We start from the raw sequence: 10,711 nt of genomic DNA on the forward strand, positions 1-10,711 counted from the left end.
TGTAATTTAAGTAGTTAGTAGGGGACACTGGCAGAAAACAATGAAGCCAGAAATCCACCATGATCTAAGCACCATTCCAACAGGTGTGGTCCTTACAGCTGGATTCTCTAGGAAATGGTGCCAAGTTGAGTTTTAATCCAATCAGGTACTGGTTTGGGCCAGCTCTGAGCAAATGTCTCACCACCAAAAGCAGCCAGACCGGAGATGTGAAAGGGATCACATTAGACCAATGAGGAGGAAACCTCACATAGGAGTCTTACAATTGGCAGCCATCCTAGTGACTGAGGTGGCTGTCCCATGCCCAAGAAAGACAACCTTGTATAAGGACAGAAATGAAGAGAGGGCAACAAGTTTCTGGGTCTTATTATAATTCTGGCCAGGGTGCAAACTTTAAGCCAAAAGGCAATCTTTCTCCTCCCCATAGAATAGCCATGGGCTAGAGCACTATAGCTTGAGCAATGGACATGAAAGTGTTCCAATAAGACTATACTCCTTGAAAAGATCCTGAAATGAAAGGGAGGGAAGAGTAAGTATTCACCAAGTTTGCACCGAGGCTCAAATTCCAGATGCAAAGACTTGAGCCCCACACTGAACGCCAAAATGATATAATTTGGAGTTTGAATCTGAGAATGAACGATCAAGAAAGAATTCTTGAGACTTTTTCAGTGCAAAAAAAAGGGGAGGGGATTTTATTAAAGCATGGCAACAGGACCCCTTGGGCAGAAAGGGCTGTATTCTAAGTGTGAGGAATGATTGATTCTATAGGTCTTTTTTTTTTAAATCCTATATGGGGGGACGGAGGTGATGTTAGGACTCCAGGAAATTGAGCTTATACGTTTCTGAAGGTCTGACTATTCTTAAGATTGTGCTTTTCTTGTAAAATCTGTGATCTTTATCAAGTGACCATTTACTTTTTCCTTCCTTTGTCCTTGGGCAGTCCCGAGTGTCTAAGAAATGTCCCATGTACCCCACTCTCATCTTGGGGGGAGGGAGATGCATTTGTTTTTTGCCCTCTACTTGCCTTTTATTATCTCATCAGCTCCATCCAAGCCAGCAGGACCTGGCCCAGCCATGAGAAGAAACTACAACCTTCTTCTCTTCTACAGCCTTTTCTCCCACCAGCCTGGATGGAGGCCACAGCTTCACAATTTCCTCCTACATCCTTGGAAAGGCTATAAGCATCTGCTCTGTTCTGAGCTAACCCCAGACTGAGGGGACCAGAGGAGCCATACTCCCACAAGATAATCAGAGAACAAGTGAAGTCCAAGATACACCTGAGGTCCTACCACGAACAGGGTTTGGGAGTGTGCTGGGGTGAGAAAGTTGATGAGAAGCACCAAGAGGGAGGCCCATCCATGTGCCAGCCAGCAGCCAGCATGGGGACCAGGCCAGGGTGTGCTGCCTCCATCTGCAAGTTGGGGCTTGTGGGCAGGTGCCAGCCTTTTCCAGAGGATGCTCGGGCAGCTCCCTGCTGCTGCTGCTCCAGCTCCAGAGACACAATTAGAGGTATGTACTGCTCACAAAAGTTGCCCCTGGATTGGATGTTCTTCCTGAGGCCTTTGTCTCCTTTTCTGAAGGTGCTAATTCTGGAGGCCTGGAGAGAACAGGGGGCCATCATTGACTGGCCAAGAATTAGTCACATGGCAGTATCCCTCACCACCCCTCCCCAGAGGACGAGGATCTGGCCCAAAGTCAGTCAGATGTCTGTGGCTCCTGAGAGCCTCATATTGGCCTCTAGGCAACAGTGGACACATGGTGAGGTAGAGGTTTGGGCTTCAGAGAAAGCAAGCAGCTCACCGTGGCTGGGGGCCCTGCTCCAGGTCCTTGATGGTGTCCTTCAGGGGCTGGTCACGTGTCTCTGGCAGCAGGGCACAGAGTAAGCCTGCCCCGATGGGGAGGCTGCCATAGATGAGCATAGGGAGGGCTGCCTGGTACTCGCCCAGCAGGATCACAAGAGGGGTGAGGATACCCCCAATCCTCGAGAAGATGCCCATCAGCCCCATGCCCGTCTGCCTGGGGGAAGGCCAGTACAAGCTGAGCGGACCCAGCCCCAACTCCAGGACACAGCTCTACCCCAGCTCCACCTTGAGAGAGCCCAGACCCTCATTGTGGCCCCTAGGCTCCCTAGGCTCACCCGGCCCAGCCAGCCTCTGCTCTCTGCTTCCGTATACTAACTGCTTGTAATCCAGCCAGATACCACACTTCTCCCACCTCTAGGCCTGTCCATTTGCTGCCCTTCTACTCACCACCAAATCCCAGGCCAAAGACTGGACCTCCTGCCTGACCCCCGCCAACCCCCACCTGAGTGTTCCTGTTTCTCAGCCATTCATTCTTAGACTTCCTCCATATCCCAGTCTTGACGAGGCCAGGGCATAGCCTACTTCTGTATCTGTCCTCCACTGCCTAGGACTGGGCCCCACCAGCACTGCTGCCCCTGAGCCAGCCTCATAAGCTCTCTGTGGAACAGCGGTGAGGGCAGAGAGGGATGGCCAAAGTCAGGGCATCGGGGCAGGAGCCCTTACCGGATGACAGTGGGGAAGAGCTCAGCAGAGTACACGTAGGAGATGGTAAAGCCGGAGGCCGTGGCGAACTTGCCCACCACAGCCAGCACAGTGACCACCACTGGAAGATCTAGTGAGGGATGCTGGTCAGCCGTGTGCAGGGAGATGGCCCCATGCTCCAGGCCCCACCCTTACCCTGCCCTCCCAAGCTCCCTTCTGCACCTGGACCCCAGGGGAACCCTCACTCTTAGAAGGGAAGCGACAGGCTTCTGGAAGTGGGGGTTGGGGGGCTGAGGGGCCAGGGTGTGGGAGAGCCAGCCCCGGTACCTGCTGGGACAAAGACGATGGTGATGCACATGAGGCCGCCCAGAACCAGAGTCAGCATCTGGCTCCACTTGCGGCCCAACCGCTGCATCATGAAGATGCTGGAGTAGCGAGCGGGCACCTCAACAGTTCCGAAGACTAGCTGCGTCAGGTAGATGTCCAGGCCAAAGTCACCGACCTGGAGGCTCAGGCCAAAGTACCCCAGGCTGTCCACAAACCTACAAAGTGTCCAGGCATCCCTGTGACTGCTGGGTGACGAGACATCGTCACTCTCAGGGGAGCCTGCTGAAGACGGAGTCACAGTGGGAGAAACCCATAACACCACACAGCCTGTCCCTGACAGTCGCCATCCCCCAGCCACGTATGCAGCCGCAGCAGATGCGTGGCCTCAGGGAGGGGCCTGGGCCCTGCTGTACTCACCAGACACAGAAGAGGATCAGGGTCACCTTCCGGAGCTGGGGGTGTCTGAACAGATCCAGGGCATTCCCTGAAGGGCCCATCTTCTCTGGGACGAGCTGATAGGAAGATGCACAGTGAGGGGCCAGGCAAAAAGGTCCGTGCGGGCCAGGCTCAAGAGCTGGGCTCAGTCTGTACAAAGTACCTGGCTCAGGAGCTCTGGGGAGAGTTTCCGCTTGTTGACTGAGGCTGCCTTCTGGATCACTTGTTTAGCTTCCTCTACCCTTCCCCGGGTCAGAAGCCACCGTGCTGACTCTGGCAGAGCCCTGCAGGTCGGGAATGGCTGTGACCTCGGAGCCCCCCCACTTCCCCAGGGGCTGTCCCAGCTGCTCCAGTGCACACCCAAGCCCATACCCCTTGCTGTCGGAGTGTTCTGTGAGGCGAATGTGAGTATTACGCTCCAACCACACTTCCGCAAGACTAGCCCCAGGGGGGTGGCTTGCTTCTGGGAAGTACCTCCTCACCAGAAGTAGAAGAAGAGCAGCAAGACAGGTGCAGTGCCCGCTATCTGGAAAAGCCTCCAGTTTCGGATGCCATAGGCAAGTCCTGCCAGCGCCATCTGCCCCACGGAGAAGGCGCACTGGGCCAGGACCACGGCCTGCGTCCTCCTCGAGGGCCCCACCCACTCTGTAACTGTGCAAACAGAGAGGTTGAGGCCAGGCCAGCCCCTGGCACTGTCCCTCCCTGGCACTCCCCGGATGCTGCTCCATCCACGTGGACCTCAGACCCCTTTGCGTGTGGCCACCTGTGGCCTGGGTTCCCGACAAGGCTCCCACAGGCAGTCTGCGCACGTGGACTGCTCAGACCCCAAGGCCTCACCTCACGGCTCAGGGCTTCAGGACCCAGACACTCACGCAGGGTCACGTTGCTGAAGGTGTACCCAGCGACAGCAGTAGCCACAGCAAAACGCAGGACCATATAGAGCTCAAAGCTGGGCACGAAGGCTGTGGTCAGGCCGATGATGGCAAAGAGTAGCAACTGCACTAGGATAGTGGCCTTGCGGCCGATCCTGGAGTAACAAAGAGGTAGGTCTGTGAGGGAATCTCTCAGAGGGGAAGGAAGGGAGACCCAGCCCTGCCCTGGGCGCTCTATCGGGGGAGGACACCCTGCCCTGCCCTGGACACCAGGGAAGGGCATGGAGGGAAACTGTGCCAGGAACACAGGAGAATGCTAGGTCAGGGGGAGCTGGTCACGGTTCTTACCAGTCACAGAGAGGCCCAAAGATGAGAGCCCCAACGAGGAGCCCCGCCATGTACACCGACTGTGAGGTCTCCTTCAGGTACTTCTGATCACAAACCAGGTTGAACTGAGGCAGACACAGGCGGATGTGAACAAGGAGTAGCTGACAGCAAGTCCTTTGTCATCTAGCCCACTCACTCACAAACCTCTCGGGGCAGATGCCCATGGTTCCCAAACTGTGTGCAAAGGCACCTCAGGACACCAGAATAAATTCATGGGGTACAGAACAATATTTAACATTTTAAAGGGAAATATAGGAATACTCAACATCTGTCTGGTATTACAAGAACTGCCAATTAAGAACGGTTCTGTTGCAACAGGAGATCATGCTACACTCCTTTCAGTAACATCATATCGATGTGACACTGTATTTTCGGCAGTTTTGGGGAAAAAAAGCAAGCATCATGTGGAGAGAAAATGTTCAAGGACGGAGACACTGTGCAGCTCCCAGTAGGTACATACATCCTGTTAATAGGTGACTATTTGTTTAAAAATGAAAACTATTTTTGAGGCGCCTGGGTGGCTCAGTAGGTTAAGCCTCTGCCTTCAGCTCAGGTCATGATCCCAGGGTCCTGGGATCGAGCCCCACATCGGGCTTTCTGCTCAGCAGGGAGCCTGCTTCCCCCTCTCTCTCTGCCTGCCTTTCTGCCTACTTGTGATCTCTCTCAAATAAATAAATAAAATCTTTAAAAAAAAAAGAAAACTATTTTCTTTCAGTTTGCATGTATTTTTTATTTTTTAAAGACTGTATTTATTAATTTTTTGCAAGCAAGAGGGGGTAAGGCAAGGGGAGTGGGAGCATGAGAGCACAAGCAGAGGTGGGGAGCAGGAGAGGGAGAAGCAGGTTCCCTGTCTAGCAAGGAACCAGAGGACGAGGGGCTTGACCCCAGGACCCTGAGATCATGCCCTTAGCCAAAGTTAGATTCTTAATGAACCACCCAGGAGCCCTGCATGCACATTATTTCTTAAAACAGCTACTAAGTTCTTAGAACATAATTACTTATTGTTTGGACCTAACTAGTTAACACATAAAAGCGTTAGGTTTTTCTTTTGGCTTGGAGTTGCCACGGAAAATTACTGACACACTAAGGATACAAAGTTTGGAACCTCTGACACGGGACTCACTGCTGCTTCCTGACCAACAGGGCCTCTTTCCCACAGCCAGGGCACCCCTGTGACCTACTTGGGCCCCTTCAAATTTTCTCATCTGGCTGCGAAATCTCCATGAAACTCTAATCATTCACAGGCAATGAGAATCCCACGGAGCCCTCACGTGCCACTTGCAGGAGATTAGGATGGAGGAACATGGGGAGGAAACCCTCGTATGTGCGGGGATTCACTCGCGTGCACACACGGAGACTCTCTTCAGACTCAGAGAGAACCCGACAGACGGACTGAGAAACTGAGTGAAGAAAATGCGCATGTCTGCGTAACTCCACACACATCTGCAACAGGTGCACGTCGGGAAGCACGTGTGACTGATCCCCACCCCCATGGGTCTCTGGGCCCCTCAGGAACTTCTGGGCCCCCGGCGTGGGAATGTCTGCAGCTTAGACATGTGAGCTCTCCTCCGCAGCTGGTGGAGACAGCTTCTCCATGACTCATGCCTTTGGAGGGCTCCCTCTGCGTTTGGTAGTCTCCTAAATGCTTCCCATGTGTTACCTAATTCTCACAACAGTCCTTGATTTGTTGGCACACTGCCCTGATGGAGGAGAGGTTACGCTCATCATCCTCGGTCCACTGCTAGATGGCAATGGAGTTCAGATACCCTTTTTGCCCCAGACAAGGACCGAAACGGCGTGAAAGCTGAAAGAATTTTTACCGAATGAATCAGTAAATGAACGAATACCTACAGCTAGCTAACTAGCCAATCGTCATCAGTCAAAATAACTTTTAGCAAGAAATTAATCAGTCCAGGAGACACCATTGTGCTCCTATTCTCTTCTCAAAAACAACTGTTAATTTTCAATATATGTGGAATGATTCACTGATTGCCCCTGGGAGGAAATGAGGCGGGATGGGATTTGAACTCCTTCCCCCGCGCTCCAGCTTGTCTGGTTTTTATTTAGCAAGCACAGGTTGCCTTTGTGGTTAGACACTCTTTAAAATAAGATGCCTCTGGAGACTGAACTGAGCAACTTATAGGATTTATAACTTATAGCAAACAATAGGATTATTGGGGAATGCGTAACATGATTATTACCACAGTGGCTGTCACCCAGGAAGCCTTCAGTAAATGTTAGCTCAGTAGAGGGTGCCCTGGCCACCGTGCTCAGGAAAGTCACAGCTGGGGATAGACATTTCAGACTGAAGGCATGGGTGCCAATGCAAAGGAGTTTCCCAGGGCCGGTGCCCCTACTCAGTGGCCTCCGTTCACTACCTCCATATAGTGAATAGACCCGCTATTTCATTAAACCTTCATTCTAACCACATATAGGCTTATCATTCCTACTGTGCAGCCACAGAGACCAAGGCTTGGAGAGGGGCCAAGAAGTGGCAGATCGAGTTCAGAGGGAACAGAGACAAGAGGGCTCCCCCCCTTGGGACGCCAGCCTTTAACCTCCCCAGCCCTAACACTCACAGTGGATGGTTCTCCCTGGGGCCTGTCACAGAGGCACACAGACACCAGCCCCCATTCTTGGTACACACCTGTCACATCTCCCACCCCTGTTCCAAAAGCTTTAGTGGCTCCCTTTGGTCTCTAGGAGAGGGCCCAAATTCCTCGGCTCTGTATCAAAGACGGTTTAAAGGCCAGCTCTTGCCCACTTCCCCACCTCTTTGCATGTCAGCATTCTTCAAACATGCAAGGCATTTTCATGCCTCCAGTCCCGGGTATGGCCATTCTCTCGGCTTCTCCTTCCCTACCATCCTGCCCCTTCTCTCGTCCCAGGACAGGTCACACTGTGGTTAGTCACTCCAAGCCTGTTTCCCTCCGTGTTCAGAGACTCATGTCGACAAGACCGGGAGTCCTGCTGTCTTTTACCACGGATGGACACCTAGGAAATGTTGGGAGGCAGACTGAGAAGGAGAAATATACTCTGTATAAAAGAGCACACAGGCTATGAGGCAACTTGCTCTTTTCTTCTCAAATTAGACCTGTCTGAAATTCAATTTGATTATGCAGCCGCTGTAATAAGGAAAGTTGGGATGTCAGCTCAGAGAGAGCCCCCTGAGTTGGTGTGGCAGAGCCCCTCCCCCGAGATGAGCAACAGAGGTAGAAGAGCTCACAGCCATGAAGCTCTCTCTCGAAGAGAAGCTGGAGTTATCATTTGGTGCAGGGCGCAAAGGACCAAAGGTGGACATTCTCCTGAGAATCGAAGTCCTTGGGAGGGCCAGAGCAGGAGAAACATGATAGGGAAGGACAAGAGGTCCAAGGCCCAACCTCTGTGCTAGCACAGGTTAGGTTGATGATTAAAGAAAAGGGGGACCCCCAAATCCTCAGATAAGGAGAACAAGGTGCCTCCCTCCTCTGACTGGTCCCTGTACAGTAAATATTCAGGGAGCTTTGACTGAACAAAATCACGCCAACACTCCAGCACAGGGTATGAACAGGGCTAGAGTTGGCTCCGAGCGGTCTGCTTGCTTGCCTGGGCTTTCAGGATGGTTTTTGGGCAGGTAGGGAGAGTTTGAGCATGTGTGGAAGTAGGCACCCATGGCATCTGAGGACCCAGGGAGGCTGACCCTATCATGATGGTGATTCTGGGGACACGGAGAGGACAATGAGGACCAGCCTGGGCTCTGCTAGGAGAGCTCCTAGGCTGCCTATACCCCTGTGGGGCAGAATGAGGTGGAAGGTCAGGAGGAAGACAGGGAGGACATATCCTCAGCCTGCAAGGGTTCAGGGGGCAGGTTTATGGTCACGTTTTAAAAACTGAATGCCTGGGGCACCTGTCTGGCTCACTTGGTAGAGCGTGCAACTCTTGATCTCAGGGCTGTGAGCTCGAGCCCCATATTGGGTGCAGAGATTACTTTTAAAAAATCTTTTAAAAAATGTGAAAGCCTTTGATTAAAACAAAATCCTCTGAAAGCCTCTAAAAAGTAAATACTTTTTGACTCCCAGGGGGAGCAGTGAATGTTTAATCTCTGGACTCAAGTCCCCTCTCCACAAAGGCTCAGTATCCGCCACCATCAAGGTGAGTTGTCCAGACCTTCCCAAGAACACCCATACCTCAGGATTCTAGACCATCTGTGTTCTTTCCTGTGCCTGCAGGGACTTGAGGGGGAGCCCCATCTCCACAATCAGCTCACTGGGTTGCCCTGACCAAGTCATCTCTCCCCTCTGTGCCTCAGTCCCTGCTTCTTGGGAAGCAGCAGAGTGGGCCTGGATGCTTCCAGAGAGCCCTTCTTGCTCAGATGGCTGGAATGGGAACCTGTTTACCTGCCTGGATCCTTCCTAAGAAAATAAGTTTAGCAGAGCAAGTGTTGTCACCTGCAGGATGAATCCTAGAGTCATGGGCATCCTCAGAGGGCAGGCAGGCATAGCTCTAGAGAGAGCAGCTGGAAGGCAGAGGCCCCACAGCAGGCAAGCAGGAGGGTAGGCAAGCAGGAAGCTAGGTAAACAGCAGAGCTCAGGGACCGACTGAATGACCAAGGCCAATGGACAGATAGATGGGAACACTGGAGGGACAGAAAGAAACAAAGACAGGAAAGCAGGAGGGGAAGGAAGGAAGGCAAGCTGGGTACATAGGCAAAGGGACAAACAAAAAGATAGGGAAAGACGCATGGACAGATGGGCAGACAGACCAGACAGAGAACATGGACAGAGAGGTGAAGGGGCCAATAGTTGGAAGACAAAGAGAAAAGCAGGATGAGTGGCAAAAAGAAAAAAAAAAGAAGCACCCCAATGGTCCATCATTCAGGTGTGAGTGCTGAAGGGCACACAGAGAAGCAGCAGCACCAGCTGCTGAGGGCAGAGGGCCGGACAGAGCTGCTAACCAACCCCAAACAGGCAGACGCGCAGAAGGGCAGCCCTACCTCATTCTTTAGGGACAGAGGCCTGTCCTCAGGATACGCCCAGCCTGCATCGCAAGGCTGTGTCTCATTGAAGCGGTGGCTGAGGATCTCCTCCAGGGTGGCACCATTGGGGGGCGGCCGGAACATGAGGCAGGGCTCGGGCTTGCCTGCAGCATCCAGAGGCACGCTCAGTGTCAGCTGCTCCGTGATACTCAGGTTCAAAGTGTGGTTCTTCACCCAGGCCACTGAGCAGTGGTGGGCCTCATCCTGGAACATGAAGACCTGGCCGAACATGTAGAAAGCAGACAGGAAGTTGGGGATACTCAGCAGTATCATCAGCTGTATCTGGAAGCGTCCAAAGTCACCTATTTCAGCCAGGACCTGGGCAAACTGAGCCATGTCTACCAGTCAGCCTGTGGCCACCAAACAGCTCTGCAGCATGGCTTTGGGGCACTTGTTCCTCTGAGCAGTGATGACTGTTAATATTTAATCCAGCCTTGCCTGGCCTGACCTGTCACACTTCAACTCCCTGGCTGTGGCCTGAGAAGGATAGAGTCTGATAAAAAACTCACCCACTCTGACTTGCAGAATCCGAGGATGCTTTATGGACAGGATGATGAACACAAGCCTCATAAGAGGACCTTCTTGGGCCCAGCACAGGAATGAGCTTTAGCCAGATGTTAAACAGTACACAAGCAGCCCCCTCCAATTGCAACATCCTAAACAAGTCACTCCTAGCTCAAATCCCTCTCATTATGATAGACCCCAAATACTGAGAGTAGTTCCAGCACTCAGAGGGACACAGAAGTCCCTTCTAGGGACCAGCCCACAATAGACAATGGCGGTAAGTCAGGAGAATAGTTAGGACCCAGTTTGCATACTAAGGTCAGCAGCCCAATCTGGCCTCTTGACACTGCTGATCTTATCTTTCTCCTAGGGGTCTCTGACATGGGGTAGGGCAGCAAGAAGGCCAAGAGACAGGGGTGCCTGGGTAGCTCAGTTGGTTAAGTGTCTGCCTTCGGCTCAGGTCATGATCCCAGGGTCCTGGGATCTAGTCCCACATCAGGCTCCCTGATGATCAGGAAACCTGCTTCTCCCTCTACCCTTGCTACACGCCCCTGCTTGTGCTCTCTGTCAAATAAATAAAATCTTAAAAAAAAAAAAAAAAAGAAGGCCAAGAGACCCACCAAGGGCACAAATGCCTTTCCTTCTCAGTACAGAAGATAATCCAAGAGCAC

At 52.4% G+C, this 10,711-nt stretch overlaps 1 protein-coding gene across 2 annotated transcripts; it reads right to left on the reverse strand.

The window, feature by feature from the left end:
* Positions 1 to 669: 669 nt before the first annotated feature.
* Positions 670 to 9,915, reverse strand: SLC22A13 (solute carrier family 22 member 13). Of its 2 annotated transcripts, XM_047740456.1 has the most exons (10): positions 9,495 to 9,915; positions 4,484 to 4,587; positions 4,136 to 4,290; positions 3,746 to 3,914; positions 3,427 to 3,547; positions 3,246 to 3,340; positions 2,829 to 3,043; positions 2,523 to 2,631; positions 1,798 to 2,013; positions 670 to 1,594 (listed from the first exon to the last, which is right to left on the reverse strand). In XM_047740456.1, the coding sequence occupies exons 1-10, from the start codon at positions 9,870 to 9,872 to the stop codon at positions 1,501 to 1,503; spliced, it is 1,656 nt and encodes a 551-aa protein (XP_047596412.1). In that variant the 5' UTR covers positions 9,873 to 9,915; the 3' UTR covers positions 670 to 1,500. The 2 variants fall into 2 exon arrangements, with proteins under 2 accessions (XP_047596412.1, XP_047596419.1); XM_047740463.1 differs by lacking the exon at positions 1,798 to 2,013.
* Positions 9,916 to 10,711: the final 796 nt, after the last annotated feature.

This window comes from Lutra lutra, chromosome 1 (assembly GCF_902655055.1).
Source record: "Lutra lutra chromosome 1, mLutLut1.2, whole genome shotgun sequence".
Lineage (NCBI taxonomy): Eukaryota > Metazoa > Chordata > Mammalia > Carnivora > Mustelidae > Lutra > Lutra lutra.